Source organism: Pyrus communis, chromosome 3 (assembly GCF_963583255.1).
Source record: "Pyrus communis chromosome 3, drPyrComm1.1, whole genome shotgun sequence".
NCBI classification, from domain to species: domain Eukaryota; kingdom Viridiplantae; phylum Streptophyta; class Magnoliopsida; order Rosales; family Rosaceae; genus Pyrus; species Pyrus communis.
The window spans coordinates 15,732,398-15,749,751 of NC_084805.1; the positions used below are offsets into that span (position 1 = coordinate 15,732,398).

Genomic DNA, 17,354 nt, shown 5'->3' on the forward strand with positions numbered 1-17,354 from the left:
AATATTTAAATAAAAACATAACTGCTCCAACATATATATATATATATATATATATATATATATATATATATATATATATATATTTAAATTCAGTTCGGACATTACCGAACTAACAGGCCTGTGATGATCCCGATACTTGTACCCGAGCTTTGGGGAATTTTTTTGTTTCAGTTACCGAATGATTCGATATCACCGTTTTGGTTTAGGTACGGCTCGGGTCGAGTTCTGTTTTTTCGAGATTTTCTTTCAGTCCTAATGTGTCTGTTCGCATTCACGTTGTCCGTCATGAAGTGATGAGCTAGTTGGACACGCCCTCGTTTCAAACGGTATGATTAAGCACTTGAACCTGAAAATCAACAAACTTTATCATAATAGATTCAAGTTAAGCACAAGAATCTATTTTTGAATCCTTGTGACTGCCACCCACGTAAAAAATGTTGCCATTTTGGACCACAAAATAATCCCAATTGATACTTCTAATTCTAAACCTGTTGTCGAACCCTTAAAAATTTGATACTTCACATTACAGAAGATTCCCACTTTCTTATACCATGAAAATTAAATTATAATTGATCCAAAAAAGTTCTGTCCTTTTAGAAATTTAAGCCTATGGAAAAATTAAAGTTGACAAAGAAGTCATTAAGGTCAACAATTTTTGTTCAATATTACGTAGCATTTAGTGGTATGAAAAATAAGTGATGAAGATTGAAAAGCAAAGATCTAATAGTTTTAGAAATCTAATCTAACAGTTAAAATACCAGTAGCACTCCCGTAGCATTTGAGTGCTATGCGTAGCTTAGTTTCAATAGGAGTTGGGATTTAGACCTTTGTCAGGTAAATTCCAAGTTGCTGAGCCCAAGCATCCAAGTACCGTGTTATTCCACAACATTGCTCCTTTTTGCTTTGGTTTCTTTACTGCAATCCACACGAAACACGGGTATAAGCATATGCCAAAGGCAATGTCAACCCTCCGATTGGAGGTGCCAGGTCTACCAAAAATGGAAAAGCCACTGCCATGAAAAATTCCACTCCTAAGAAAATGAGTAAAGCTAGGCCGACGCGAAGCCACCTTGGACACGGCTTGTTCTTCCTGATAGTGTACTTTGACCCCAGCTTATCAAAAGCTACCAAGCCATAGATTTTGGAATGTGCTTAAGCAGTGTATCACCATAAGTATGCAAATCAGTCCAAGAAAATTTCTTGAAGTGTTTTTATGTTCATGGAATTGTGAAACTAAGATCAATAATCATCTATAGAAAGTAGGTACCTGCATAAATCAAAATACATTTGATGATCAAACCAAAAGATTAATTATGACATAAGTAACTAAACATATAAATGAAAATGAATTTTCACTTATTTACTTTGTGCCAAAAGCCCAAAATCCACCAAAGGCCAAAGGAAGAAAGCACATGGCTGTGAGTGCATAAGCTCTAGTCACTCCACTCCACATTCGCTTATGAATTGAGTATTTGGGGTTTGTGGGTGTTTGGGCACAAAATAATATTATTGGGTCGAGCTTAGGTTTGTTTTCAGTCCAATGCTCTTCCAAAAATACTATGGGCTGTCCAATTGTCATAAGCCGCCCAATTAGGTCGGCTAAGTCCTATTGCAAGAAGGATTGATTTGGAAAAGAGCGAAGAAGTCGAGTCCTGGTACAACAAGGGGGTTTTAGAGTTGAAGGCGCTAAGAAGTCGGGAGTGAATCTGATTCATTATAGAGCTTGTTTCAGAAACCTATTGGAACTAGGATTGGCCGAATCCTAATCAGATTCGATTTAGGAGTTTTAGTCCAAATACATCTCTGGTTCGACCAAGAGTAGGTTCGCTGCTATATATATAGAGGGGAGTGCATCATTCAAGCCTCTCCAATTCTACACAAAAACTGCCCTGCGCAAACTCTCGCTTTACGCGAAACCTCTCAACAACCTTGAGATTTTTATTTTCTTTTTCCGCCAACACATCTTCAGTTTGGATAAACAGCATTGTGAAGGCAAACAGTGACATCTTCAGTTTGGATAAATAGCATTGTTGCCTTAGAATCAGCTGACCGCGGAGCACCTTCAGTTTGGATAAACAGCATTGCGTCAAGGTCGATTGGTTATCTATCCAAGTCTCGGTCGAGAAGGATTTTTGAATCCTTATCGGCAAAGGTCATCTCATTAGCCTTCTCGGCAAAGTGAGGTGTTACAGATTACTGGGCTCAGCTCCTTGAACGTCGAGTTGTTTTATGATTGGATATTCACAAGTAAGTTTTAGAGTTCGGCAGTCTGACGACCGAAACACATTTACCATTAAGACATACATCTCTTTTGAGTACTTGTGTTTATATAGTTTGGTGCCAGTTCGGCGTGCTTATACTCTTACGAATATAATCATTGTGACCGAACCCGACGCCGACGATCCGTGAACTTCGCAAGACTAGTAGCCTTATCTTTAGGCTTTAGAACCTGAAGGCCGAGATGTGTTCCCTTCTCGGCTGCAGTTGCAAGATCCAGAAGTCAACAGCGCGCTCAACGCAACATCAACACATTTTACTCCCTGAACGAGCTCTACCGACGAGTTGGCACCCCCCGCACACAACCAAATGACGTAGTTAGCATATTGATTACTTGGCATGCGCGCCACATAGGCTTGGTAGTTTTAGGGTCAACATTTAGGCTTGCCCAGTGTGACACAATGCTAAAACTACAAAGTTCACATGATATATCTCGATCAGGCTTCATTGGACGAGATTTGTCGCTTATTAAAGGAGCAAGAAAAACTCCTTGAGAAGTGGTGTAGAATTCTTGAAATGCAAGATGCCGGGGGGAAATTTTTCACTCTGGCCACAACCAACATTCAGCCTAAGAAGATTGTCAAGACGGCCAAAGAAGAACCTAGGCCACCTGTTTTTTCGGCCGAGACTGCAAGTTTGGTAGGCCTAGAAGAAAAGTTCTTGAGCCAAATACAAAATTGATTCAAAAAATGATTCGTCAAAGGAATGCTCCAATGATGAACAAGTCTGAGACATAGGCCTAGCTGAAAAAAACCACACCAATTGATATGATTATTGGAATATGGAGAAATCCCATTAGGCTAAGTTGCTTGAGTTAAAAGTTGAAATTGGGGAAATAATTATGCACGGGAAGCTTAATTTTTCAATACATTCGGCAGCCCAAAAAAAAAAAAAAAGAAATATTTCGCCAAATCAAAAGTATTTGAAAGTGATTCTTTATTCGGCCTGGAGCGAAATCAAATTGAGAATTTTGATATAAAAAGATCTCGGCTCGGAATCAAGCATCGCTAGCTGATAAGCTCATATTTATAGATATTTTATATTAAATTCACTTGTCTTTTCTTAGTTAGTTCCTTATATTTTTGAGTTATTTACTTTGTTTTTTGTGTTTTGTAGGATTTGTCAAGCAAAGAAAAGAAAAATAGCACAAGTGGAATTTTAAGTAACAAATTTGTCAAAACTGCCTGTGCAGGTCAGCTGACTTTGGAAGCAAGTTGCGGACAGCTCAGAATGAATTAGAGAATATCCTTGGAAAGATACGGATGTCTATTTTCTAGAACATTTCGTAGATTGTTAATATCATTTTTCGAGAAGAAGTTATGGCCGTTTTAACACTGAAAGGTTCTCAAGAGGCTGAGCAGTTTGTAACCGACAAGAGAGCATTGAAAGCAATAAATCTAATAAATCTAGCAACCAAAACTGATGCAGTCAAGAACAAACCAGCTGACACCTATTCAAATATCAGAGGAAATGGAATTAAAGATGAGGGAGTAATTGGCATAAAGGTTACCCAAGGAGTTACAATTGTTTTACCATTTCCTCTCACTTATTGTCATCACTAAATGGCCATTAGTGGGTGAGTTAAGGAGAAGAAAAGGATGCAGCAAGAATTGGTTTAAAAGTAGCGTTGGGGAAGGAAGGAAAGAGGAGGCCTCAGTCGATTTCTTTCGGTTCTATTTTCTCAAACTCATGTCTATCTTTTGTTTTAACTTAAGGATTGTGTAACCAAATTTTTAGTAGTTAGGGGCTGTTTTGAAGCCCCAAATATGATTGCAAGTTTGTTATGACATTTCGTTTGAATTACTTTTATGAATGGATGAAAATTGGTCACTACTTGTCTCATTGATGAATTCTTTATGTGTTTTCTACGGATGCATACTTAGTAAGCATATATAAGATTCTAATGCTATGAATATGTGTGTGCCTACCCTTGTCAAATGAGGATCTACATATGTCCTAGAGTAGTACGTGTTAATTGCGATTAACATGTGAATCAATTTCTAAGATAAGTAAGACAACGCCAATACTTACGATGCCTTGTGATGACTCAAACTTGTTTCATTCTTAATGATTTCTACTTGTTAAATCTATGAACACGCCATTCTAGATTGCATGCTAGGAACTAAGTTGAGTTGAAAACGTCATTCTCTTAACATATTACATATGAAAGAGTAATAGGTTGAGTTCTAACATTGAGCCAACTTGAGCATCTTCATCCGGAAATAAAAGGAATTTGAATGAAACATAACATGTTTGCACGATTATTTGGTGGTGGATAACAGTTCCCCTAACTCTTTTTCTTAATTTGCGAACTACTTAAAATCTGTTTTTGTCCTATTTTTGTTCAATTTAATTTAAATAGCAAATCAACTCCAAAAATCCCAAAAATTTGTGTGAGTGAGTGTAGCTCTGTGTGTCTAGTGTTTGCATATAAAATTTCGTAGACTTTAGATAAGTGTAAGTCGGTCTAATAATTATTTTTCGGTAGCTGGCCAGTAGGGACAGCAGCCCAATTTTTGTGCCATTTTAAGTAGTTAGATAAAACAATCTTCTACGGGAAAGACCCTTATTTTCATATGCTACAATTGACAAATCTTAGTGTTAATAAGGAAAATCAATAGGACATTTGTGTGCTACTTTGTGGTGTGCTTTTAATCCTATCACTAGCCTCCAATTGATTATGATTTAGCCGTTTTCATTTTCTTTTGCTAAAAAAATAAAAAACAAAAAGAAAAAAAAGATGAATTAATTATTTTCTTAACCATTCGGCCTTTCAAGCCGATGCATAAGAAAATAAGGGGGCATACCATCTTAAAGACCGAACCGGTCTAACTCATAAACTACCAATCAATGGGAAATTACAAAGAATTCCAACAGTTGATTACAAAAAGAAAAATCCTAAGGAGATGAAGGAAGGAACGTTTCAAGGGCGACCTTCAATTCTAACCACCTCACTTCTCCCATTGTAATCTCATTTTGCCGAGTCCTCTTATCCATTTTCAATTGTTCGATCCACTTTGTGCCAGCTACGTATTCGGTCAAACAAGGTTTGCTCGACTCAAAGTCCTTTGCAAGCTCAAAAGCAACTGCTGACCTTCTTTGACGGTCGAGGTCTGCCAGTTGGTCTTTCTTCGCCTTTATTGCCTCAACCTTTGCATGAAGAGCTTCTTGAGCGACCATTACAGCCTTAGAGTCATCTTCTGCTAAAAAAGCTCTCTCGAATATATCAAAGTATTCTCGGGTTCGTTCTAGGACAAAAGATAGACGAATGACAGTTTCATTGCTCAGTAGGCCATCGGCTGGAAGGTTGTTCAAACATTCCCCTACTGAGTTAAAGCCTTTGCACCCGAGGATTTGAGAAGTTGAGAAAGACAATAGCTCCTGTAGCTTGACAAGGGCATTTGTTTCGGTCGTCGATGTTGAAAGATTGGTTGTAATAGCAGAATGACTGACCATCCCTGAAGAACTAGAAAAGGGAACGTCGAGCTCGACTTCCCATGAAGGCTGCACAAAGAAGAAGTTAGTAAAGAAGAATCCAAAAATTTAGCAGATAAGGAAGTCGTGATAGACCTGCCAAGAGGGGACCTCGGCCATGTCTTCTGGTTCGTTGCTCGAACCCAAAGAACTTAGCGGTCGAGCCCAGTGTTTAAGGAGCCTCTTAATTCACGTGGTCGATGGAGGCTATCTACATTTGATGGCCACTGAGGCGGCTACGAAATATAAATAACACGATTCGGCGCGTGAAATTGTCAGTGAAATGAATGATTAGGTACTCGACATTTTAATGTTTTACTCTTGGTTTAGAATTAAAGTAGAAAGTTAATGAAAATATGATGAAGGTTCTTACGAAGGCCAAAGTAACCTCTTGTGGAGGAATGCTGAGATTTTGGTCTTGAAGGTGAATCGGCTTCTCTACCGTCACTTCCGTTTCGACAGGAGGTATCGCTTCATGCCCCGCGTTTGTCTTAGTAGCATGAGGGTTGACTTGGCCAGCCGCTTCAATCACCGGCCGAAGGATAGTGGGTGGCAGCTTGGCTAGTTGGGGGCACTTCACCAACAAAGGGTCTTCACTTTCATCCTCCTAAACAGAAAAGTCTTGTTTATTAGTCGAGAAATCTAGTTAAGTAGAGAGAAAATTGCTAACAAAAGTTTTGTACCCCTTCTTCTACAACGACTATTGATTTATTTTTTGGATTTAGGGGAAGGTTTTCCTAGGCCGGAGTAGCTGCCTCCCCCACAGCAGCAACGGCTAGACCAATAGCAGGATAAACGGCCGCCCTTGAAGCTGCAGAACCCCTCAACTAATAGAGCGACGACTGGTTTGACCACGCCCGGAAGAGTGGGGCAAACATTAGTCGCATGATCCAAGGGAGGATTTTGCAGTCCTTTCGCCGAAGCCTTGATGACAGGAGGAGGAAGAGAAACACTAGGAGCAGTCGCTCCTGTGGTTTGACTTGAGATCACAAGAATCTTTCGCCCCCTTCTTTGCCTTCCTTTTGATGCGTTTTTGGGGCGGGGCAATGTCACTGGCCATTCCAATCTCTGGGTGAGGCCATTTGCTCGGTGTGACTGGCACAGAAGTGGCCGCAACTAGAGTAGGAGAGGTTGTGGGAGTTTAAACAGCTGCAACTTTCTTTGGAGGAACATGTTTTTTTTTTTTATTGTAGCCATCATGGCCGCGTTGACTTGCTTTATTGGATGATCCGCTGAATATAAACTCAAGTCAGGATGATAGTTTTGAGCAATAAATAGAAATAAATAAAAGACGTATACCTTGGGCCGCTTCTTTGGATTTTGGGGTGAGAGTTTTCCTTGGACAATCATCGAAAAGTTTTTTGACAACATCTTCGACCGGTATGCCAAAGAATTCTTGGATGTATGTGTTCCACCAACTAGCAAATATGCTGGTATTGTGAGTTTCAAAGACGTTCGCCCTAAGACGAAATTTCGTGCACTTCTCTTGAAATTCTCACTCAGCCTCTCTACACTCTATTTCTAACAAACCAGAGAGACGTTCTCGACTTAGAAGAGATTGGGAGGTAAGTAAAGGCACATGGCATCCTTGGAGGTAGCCAAGTTGCCGAGCAGTAAAGTGGGGGTGGTAGACTTCCCAATTCGAGCGTCAAGCATCACAACATAGAGGAAGGTTGCGAGCTAGTGATAAGAGCATATTTATGCAACTTTGTTATCTTATTTCTTTGCATTTACTTCGTTAATGTCCATTTATTTTGGTAGTTTATGTTATTTTCGTATTATTGTAGGTCCAGTTGGTAAAGATGACAATAAATAGTCAAATGGAGCAATTTGGAGCAGTTTTGGACTTGGATTGGATAGCATATGGGATGGACGTTTTTGGTGTTTAAATGGTGTTAGACATGTGCTAAAATCTAGAGAAATTAAAGTTGAGGCTTGGAAGGCAAGGAATTAAACAAAAAAAAGGAATCCTAGTTAGAGAGGAACATTATCTTATCTTACCCAACCTTATCTTATCTTATCTCCAGTTGCAAGAAGGAATCCTAATCACATTCCAACACTTCCTATCTGATTCTAGGAGTCTAAAATAATTCAAACAACCTAATCCTTTTTCTCTTGGGATTCAGCTATGCCATTACCCTATATACACACATTATTGCCACAAATAAAAGAGGAACAATGTGTTGCAACCTGTAATCATTCATTGAAGTCGCTGGAGTTTTCTGGGTTCTTTCTCTCTTTGTTTTAATTTTCAATGTTTAATTTATATTGTTTTTCAGTTATGATGAATATATGTAACTAAATTTCTTTTTAGCTAGAGGTGAATTCAAAACCATGATCATATGTTTTATATAAATTGATTACATCCAGTTATTGTTTCATAAAAGGCCTTTCCATGGGTGGTGGGGAATGAAAGAAGTGAATTCATTTCATGAATGCGATTTACTTATCTGCTTTATAGAGAACTTATTCTTGTATGTTTATTAAGGGTGCACACTTATTTTGCATGCAGGGATTTGATGCTAGAATATAAGGGAATTTCACCTAATCGTTATGAACTTCTATTTGTAAGTAGTAAAAGTCACTAGTCATGATTGAGTTAAGTAAATTCTTGGCAGGAGTATTATATTTTTCATAGTTATGAATGCCTTGTCAATGCTTATGATTTTCACAAAATTTAATGATCTATGAATGCCTTGTCAATGCTTATGATTTTCACAAAACTTAATGATCTTTAAGATGTATCTCTATCATGCTTTTCATAGTTAGGAAACTTGAGAAAAATAATTTAGTTGCGTCGCTGAGTCCAATTCAATGAACTTAGGAAAATCTGAGAGTTAATTAGTGTTGTTCACAATTAATTTGGAGCATTGTCATTCATGGTTTATAGGAGGAATAACTGGAAATCAATTTATATGCATATGTTTCATGTGTGGAGAAGAATCCTCTAGCTATCCTCTCACCCATATTTCATTCACAACTTAATTTACTTGCTACCATTTACTTTTGTTCTCATTAAATTTTCCCAAAATCCCCCCAGTCATTGTTTAGATGTTAGTTTAACTTAATTTTTAGTTTTACAAGTTTAATGTGTGTTGATTAACATCCCTTCTAATTCCCATAATAAAATTATCCCTATTTACTCATACTATAATTGCATAATTTATAGGGTTTAATTTATATGTTAGTTTCTACCACATCAGCTAGCACGAACGCCCCCCAGTTTTGTCGAAGATTGGCGTCTTAGGTCTCATTCCATGCCAAGGATGGAAGCTTGATGGAAGAGGGGTAATCCTGATGATGGCAAATCAGGAATTCGTCGTCCAAAAGATCTTCTAGGCCAAAGAAGTACTTGAAGACTTATTCGGCTGAGTGAGGAGGAGCTGGTCTAGAGGCCAATTGGAGACCTAGCGCTTCAGTGGACTTGAAGCTAGGGATTTATAGCCTCAGGGTGGCGAAGTAGACTTGCAACCAGAGCTGGAAAAACCGGAGTGGGCCGTTCTGGTGCGGGTCAATTTTGGTGATGGTCGCTTTGGCTAGGCAACGCATGAGGTTGGCAAGGATGGTCGAAATAAGAGCTAGGGTGTGACAACTGGCCAGGGCTTCAGCCACTGACATGTTTTCGATCAAACATTTGTTTAACTTGGTAAAAACAATAAATTTGTTGTACCAGTAGAATAGGAAGGCTTCATGTTCCCCTTTCCGTAGGTTTTCTTCCCCTCGGCCAGCAAAGTGGTGGACAAGAGTGTTATAGTTGAAGAAGTTCTTGTGCAGCTTCTGGATTGCTTCTTTTAGGGCTTCTTGGTCTTTCTTCTTTAGGGCCTCGAGGGCACGCTCGTTGAATAAAGATTTAAGGTCTAAGTCGAATTGATACCCAGGAAAGACAGTATCGACTAGAAGATCAAACGAAGAACTGCCAAGGATGGCTGATATGTCGAGCACGGTCAGACCAATGGTGCCGAGAGGGAGTACCATTGTGTTGGTGGCCGAGCACCAAAAGCTCAGGGCAGCCATGAGAAGTTCCCAGTCTATGAGAATCTCAACGGTCGTAAGCTTAATGGTATCATAAATGCCAAAAGTCTTCCACTCCGTGCTGAAGAATTTTTCCATTTGTTCGACCCAAGCTGTCTAGGATGCAGGGGTCGAGGGCTAAACTCCTTGAGGCCTAGCCAAATCCCACTTTGACCAATCATACCCTTGGAGTAAGGGTTTCAAGCAATGGAACTTGAGCATGTCGGTGATGGCCTTTGGGACGACGTCTTTGAAAAGTGGTCCCAATATTTGGTGGGTAGCATTTGAATCGCCTTCAAACCGTAGGGTCTTGCTAGCATTTTGGTCGATGAAGTCTTTGCACTTGGTGCATTCCTCAGAAGGCTTGGTAATAAAAGTGTTGGAAACCATTGATGAAGACTCGAGGGTTTTTTTGGGTTTGAGATTTCTGGGTTGTGAGAGCAACTGACAAGAGGTTCAAGAATTTTGAGAGTGTAAAATTTGAATGAATGTGCGTTGAGTATTTATAGGCATTTTGGGAAGAAGATCAACAGTTTAGTCTTTTAAAATAAGGGATAAAATCGACCAAGGGATTTTGTAATCATGATGAATATTCAAAAATCCAGGTTAAGAGTCTGAAGAACTCATAGATTGCAGATGCACGTTTGTGTGTGGCAACGGGTTTAATGGTGCAAAAGACATTTCGACGGTTGCGCGATTCAAAAGTCATTATTAAATGCAGATGAATAAGCGAGGCATCGCCACGTGGCAGAACGTCTGACAAAATTAAGATCGTGCAATTGTGCTTCATAAATGCGCCTGGTGGATGGAATATTCGAGACTTTTCATTGTCTTTTAAAGATACCTTGAGGGTTTGATTTCACTTCTTCAAGGTCGAAACTCGGTTAAGGAGTCCTAGGCCAAAGACCTCAGAAGCGAGGGAGTAATGTTTAGGCCTAAAATAATATTATTGGGCCGAGCTTAGGTTTGTGTTCGGTCTAATGTTCTTCCAAAAATACTATGGGTCGTCCAGCTGTCATAAGCCACCTAATCAGGTCAGCTGAGTCCTATTGCAAGAAAGATTGATTTGGATAAGAGCGAAGAAGTCGAGTCTTGGTACAACAAGAGGGTTTCAAAGTTGAAGGCGCTGAGAAGTCAGGAGTGAATCTGATTCATTATAGAGCTTAGTTTAGAAACTTATTGGAACTAGGATTGGCTGAATCCTAATCAGATTAGATTTAGGAGTTTTAGTCTGGATACATCTCTGATTCGGCCAGAAGTAGGTTCGCTGCTATATATATAGAGGGGAGTGCATCATTCAAGCTTCTCCAATTTAACACACAAACTGCCATATGCAAACTCTCGCTCTAAATGAAACCTCTCAACAACCTTGAGATTTTTATTTTCTTTTTCTGCCAACACATCTTCAGTTTGGATAAACAACATTGTTGCTGTAGAATCAACCGACCGCGGAAAACCTTCAGTTTGGATAAACAACACTGCGTCGAGGCCGATTGGTTATCTATCCAAGTCTTGGTCGAGAAGGATTTTTGCCTTAGTGGCAGAGGTCATCTCATTAGCATTTTCGGCGAAGTGAAGTGTTACAGATTACTGGGCTCGGTGCATTGAACGTCGAGTTGTTTTATGATTGGATATTCGCAAGTAAGTTTTAGAGTTCAGCATTCTGACGGCCGAACCACACTTACCATTAAGACATACATGTCTTTCGAGCACTTGTGTTTGTATAGTTTGGTGCCAATTCGGCGTGCTTATACTCTTACAAATATAATCACCGTGACCGAACCCGATGCCAACGATCCGTGAACTTTGCAAGACTAGCAGCCTTATCTTCATGCTCTAGAACCCGAAGGCCGAGACGTGTTCTTTCCTTGGCCACAGTCACAAGATCAAGAAGTCAGCAGCGCGCTCAACGTAACATCAACACATTTTACTCCTCGGCCGAGCTTAGCCAACGAGTTGGCACACCCCGCACACAACCGAATGACGTAGTTAGCTTAATGATTACTCAACTTGCGTGCCACATAGGCTTAGTAGTTTTTAGGGTCAACAGTGGGTAATGTGGCCTACATGAGTGGTGAACTTTATCACCTTTACAGATATTGATAGATACATTGCACAAGTTACACAACTTGATGGTAGGGCATCAGTAACCGGTGTTGAGTACCAATCCATAAATAGTAAGTACATTATTGATATTTAGCCAACATGACCAAATATCAATAGGATTGACAAAATACATGGATAATATAATCTGTTGGATGTTTGGATGTGCTTTAGTAGGAAGATTTTCTTTTTTTCTTTTTTTGAGCAAAGATAGTAGGAAGCATTTCTATTCATAAGCATTTTCTACTAGAAACAACATAATTTTGATTAAAAAATTAAATATTTCCTGACAAAACATTTGAAATTGTTTAGCTAAAAGTATCTCCAATAATACTAGTTAAATTTTTGTTATTGTAGCAGTCAAATGACTCATATGTTAATTTGGCTAGCCACCACTTACAACAATACAATTTATTTTAGCTAAAGTTATAATATTTTAATATTATTTTTTTCCAAAACTTAACAACCCAAGCCGTTTTTATTCTCTTAAAACCCACAAACTTCACAACCCAAACCGTTTTTTTTTTTTTTTTTTTTTTTGGGTACATTGATATTTTTACAATAAGGGGAGGGGGAATTCGGCTAAGCCACACAGTAGGCAGCCTAATTTGGTATCAAATTTGTCATCCACGAAATTTGAACCTAAGCCCTTTTTAGTGTAGATATTGTAGATAATATCGTTTGTTCAAAAAAAATAAAAAACCAAAAAATAACTTTTTCTTTCTTCTTAGCCAAATCTAACTAGTAACTGTAAGTGTACCTCCAATAGCCTAGCTAAATGAGGCTTTTCGACTACTTCAACAAAAAATACAAAAAAATAAAACTCCAATAGACTAGCTAAATGAATAGCTATCTTAATTTTGTTAACATCATAAACCTTCGCTAATTAGTTGATAAAGCCCACATTAGCTCAATCCGTATTCCATGGAGTCCAATAGACTCCAAGTCACGTGGAGATCACTAAAGAGAATTCTAGTACTAAATGAGCTATGACATTCCATATCCGTTAAGGAACGTTTCAGATCATCACCAAATCCTATGTATCAACTAAGGATCAAATGAGATCATGTTTTGCTTAGAGTACGAGATGTCGGGTCATGCCGAGATGCTTTGAAAGAATTGCATGACCTCAATCTAGAAAGGTCACCTTGACGTTGAACAATTTATAGACATCGAACACCCTTATTTATTTATCTCTTTTTTTTTTTTTTTTTTTAAATTCATTTAGTTTAAAATTTGTAAATAAAGACAGGTGTTCAAGAGAAGAAAAAAAACATTTTGCTATTTTTTGGTCATTTTCTGGAAGGATATATTGTCTTTGAATAATTTTTTAACTTGATATACAAAAACTACTCTACGTGTAGATAGAATCACTCTTCACTGTATCATCTCTTGGGCTTGTCCCCTGGTAGGGTTTGGACTCTCTATGTCTTTTTCTGTCCTTGGGATTTGTATATGAAGATGTTGTTCAAACCCAAGAATTTCAACAAAAAAAAGAAGGGTTATTCTCGGTGCCTTGTCATGATTACAATAAGCTCTTGTATTGTGATTTTATAACTTTATGTAGTAGCAGCTTCTTTGGTTAAAAAAGAATCGAATTCTGTTTAGATGGGGTTGGTAGCAACCAAAATCCCAAAACTAATATGTGGAAACAATTCACTTTGATATTAATTTCTTTCTTTAAACATCCAAAGCAAAACTACATATGCTACTTAAGCTTTTGGCTCAAGGGAGAATAATTAGTAGCTAGAGTTTAGAATTCCGGACACAACATATCATCGTTTGACATTGCTTGGTAATCACTGAGGCTTGAAAAAGCTCACTGTAATACCAGTGTCAATTATAACATAAACACCAGCAGCAATCAACAGGATACTTAGAAGAATTCCCACAGTCCCTAATACCCAATTTACCCACCAACTTAGACTGTACTTCTTGGGTTTCTTGATCTTTAGCCACATGAAACATGGATATGCTAATGTCACCGGCAATGATATCCCTCCTAGCAGACCAGCTATGCTTCCCAAGAAAGGTATGGCCACGGCTATGAAGTAGCATCCATAAGTATACATAGCTCTCATGATAGCCCTAAGCCACCATGGAGCTGCCTTCTTAAACCTCCTAGTGTATTGTGACTCCATCTCGTCAAACATTGGCATGCCATAGATCTGGAACGAGCACAAAGCATTGATTACAACAAACAAACTTGCTAGTCCGAGAACCAATCGGGATGTGTCACGCATATGGAAGCCGTACAAGGCCGCAAACATGCCTCCTTGACGTGGTATCTGCAAACCAAATGCATATTAGTATTGTCCGCAAACACTTAAATAATCTTCCCGTATGAGATATCTAACAAATTGTCAAACTGTTAATTTCATTTATTTGAATGGAAAATCTAACATGGTAAATAGTCTGACAAGAGACAATTAAATTCATATGTTTCATATCAGTTTTGTTTTTTCTGACAAATAAGGAAGTTGAACTTTGATAAGTCAGACATGTTACCATCTGACCATATGCCCAATAGCCTCCAATTGCAAGGGGGAAAAGGCACATTGCTATGAGAGTGTATGAAATTTGGACACCCCTCCACATTGGCACGCGTGATGGATGTTTTTCATTGGATGGCATTGTGGCCTGTAATGGAAGAGAAAACCCCGATTAGAAGGCAATTGGTGAAATATAGTCAGAAGTCCTTCTATTCGATCGAGTTGCAATATCAACATCATTGGCTCAAGATCAGCAAAACATATACGAACATCATTAAATACAACCCTTGTATATTATTTTATTTTTGCAAACTATTTGGCGTACTCTTTTCATTTGCTTAAAAAAAATATTCAACTTAAAAGTAGGATGATCACTTAATATAATTTGTTCACATGGATACACTAAAAAGAGTTAGACCAAAATAAATTAAATTATCTCCACTTGTTTATCATTCGGCCAACATATACTGATTTTATAGTATACTAAACCAAAAGAATAAGATATACTAAGAACTTCAATTGTATGTGCCCACCCTCTCAACGATTCTTAAAAGGGTCCCCGATATACAATGAATTCTTTTTTTTTTCTTTTTGCAACAATATCATGAATTCTATGATTTCTTTTTCTAACAAAAACTCTGTTTCGTTATATATGAACTCAAAACCTTCTTTAACAAACTACAGAAAAATAATTATCAATTTTTTTCTCAGTCGAAAAAAAATTGAGTTTTAAATCATTTTTTTCGTTGAGAAAAAAATGAACATAAAAAAGATAACGGTAATTATTGACAAGTGTACGTAATTAATTACACTACTATACACTTAAAACTGTGAGATTAATAGACGTACCTGAATCTCAAGTATAAGGTTGTGGCCTCTGAAGGCAAAGGCAATCATTCCAAGTGCATTGAGAATATCAAAAAAGTGAATGAAGTTTTTGTTGGATTTCAAGGGATCATAAGACACATGAGGAAGTCTACCCTTATCCACAGACACAACCCATATGATTGTGCAGTAGCCAATAGCTGTGATGGCACCAACAAGAGACACTCCGGCAATGGAGTTCAAGTTTGGCAGCTGCGACAGAATCACTGCGGCGCATGTAAACACCAAGTACCACTCTGCTGGTGTCAATGGCTTTGCAGTGCATGTAGCTCCACACACAATTTGGAAGAACGACTTTGATGTTGCTCCTCCGAGGACAATCAGAGCCACGCACGTGCCGCCCGATAGGTACAAAATCGGGAATAAGGCCAAGAACTTCGATAACTTCTCACCTGAGAAAGAGAGAAAATTGGATGGTTTTGGAAAAGTTACTTTTGAATAGGGGTTGTAAAATTTCTTAGCGCTTGGCTTGTATTGGAGTAATTTCAGAAGTGCCAAAAGCGATAATAGATGACAAAATATTTTTTTTTTTTTTTTTTTTTATACCGCGCTAGAGATTACAAAAGCACTTTTTTATGCTTCGTCACAAACAATTTCTAGTTGAATATAGAACAAAATTTTCTTAATTTTGTATAAAAGCAATACTGAATTAAAGCGTTTCGTACACTTCTGACTAGTGTGCATTTAGCTTAAACTTATTAAATGGTAGTTCTTACCAAAAGTTGCATTGCAAAGTTGAATGTATCTACAATAACGGATGCCAGTTTCAGGAGATTCATGAAGTTGGACCAACAAGTATAAAGTGTAAAGTTGCCATATGAATGCCAAAGTCATACATATAACACCCCATGTCCTGCAATAATTAACCAAATCGATTTTTTTTAAAAGTACCATAATACAGACACTGAAAAATAATATTAAGTTAACTAACAAACTTTTAATTGTTAAATTAAAGCAATACCCATAACATATTAATCATGTTGACTTACCACCCAAGATAAGGAAAGGCCACAGGAAGCACAAGAGATTGAATTCCAATACCAGAACAAAGAGTGTGGAAGGCAGCATAGTAAGCGTTACCGTTCCTAGATTCAGTGATTGGAAGCCAAGCATCTTGAGGGTCAAGCCTTGTGAGGTGGAAAGCCCTCCTAACGGGGCTCCCTATTGGTGTCATGAACCGTGGAGTACGAGATTTTGGGGTTAAAGTTTTCGGGGTTTTTTGTGTTATCTGGTCACCACCACCGGTGGTGGCGGTTGAAGCCGGGATCAGCAGTGGTTGTACCCAAGCCACAGATGCTGCTCGAGACATAGATGCTGGAGGATCTTCTGTAGGTGGCGTAGGCAGCCCCGGTGTAATTGGGACTGGGGTTATCTCATCACCTCCTGTTTCAGACATTTTATTTCAGTTCTCTCACTAGCTAGCTCTTCTAACTCGTCCTCTCCCTTAGTTTCTCGCAAGAAATAAAGATAGCCACTTACATTAATAACTCGTACTTTAGTCTATATATAGAGAGGGAAATTAAATAGATCAATTCAGTATAGGTTTTTTAACCTAATATTAGCTTATATTTGGGAATTAATCATTGCTCTAATCCACTGGAAAAGATAGGACAAGATTGTTTACATATGGTAACAAGTAACAACTAACAACCTTATTATTCAAACTACACGTTGGCGTCCATAGTATATTAATTATTAGGTATATTTCACTGTATAGTCATAAGATGCTGTCTTAAAATTTGGATCAAGATATAAATAGAGGGCTAGGCAGCTGCTGGACTTGTTTATCATGATTATTTTGCTCTTATCTTCTTCTTCTCTTGACTTAGACTAAATCATATTTCGTTAAGCCTAAGCCACAAGGAATTAAAAATTTGTAGACACAACCCACAGACGTACATCATATTCAATACCTTCATTTTAAAGATTTCTCACAATTTTAAGGGACACTTTTGTAGGTTTTACCCTATATTGTATTTTAACATCCAACTGTACGTACATTAATTTTATCTATTTTTTACAAGAATAATATGTAAATGATATGTTAAATTAATATATATAACCAATTTGGATCGTAAAGAAAGTTGCAAAAGAATCCTTAATATTTTCTTT

At 38.1% G+C, this 17,354-nt stretch overlaps 2 protein-coding genes across 2 annotated transcripts; both read right to left on the reverse strand.

Annotated features, from left to right (window-relative positions):
• Positions 1-9,189: 9,189 nt before the first annotated feature.
• Positions 9,190-9,861, reverse strand: LOC137728268 (uncharacterized). Its single transcript, XM_068467104.1, has one exon. It carries the CDS (start codon positions 9,859-9,861, stop codon positions 9,190-9,192), a length of 672 nt encoding a protein of 223 aa, XP_068323205.1.
• Positions 9,862-13,664: 3,803 nt separating this feature from the next.
• LOC137727299 (lysine histidine transporter-like 8) lies at positions 13,665-16,638 on the reverse strand. The gene is made up of 5 exons (XM_068466163.1): positions 16,232-16,638; positions 15,959-16,095; positions 15,207-15,634; positions 14,374-14,505; positions 13,665-14,153 (listed from the first exon to the last, which is right to left on the reverse strand). The coding sequence occupies exons 1-5, from the start codon at positions 16,636-16,638 to the stop codon at positions 13,665-13,667; spliced, it is 1,593 nt and encodes a 530-aa protein (XP_068322264.1).
• Between the last annotated feature and the right edge of the window lie 716 nt (positions 16,639-17,354).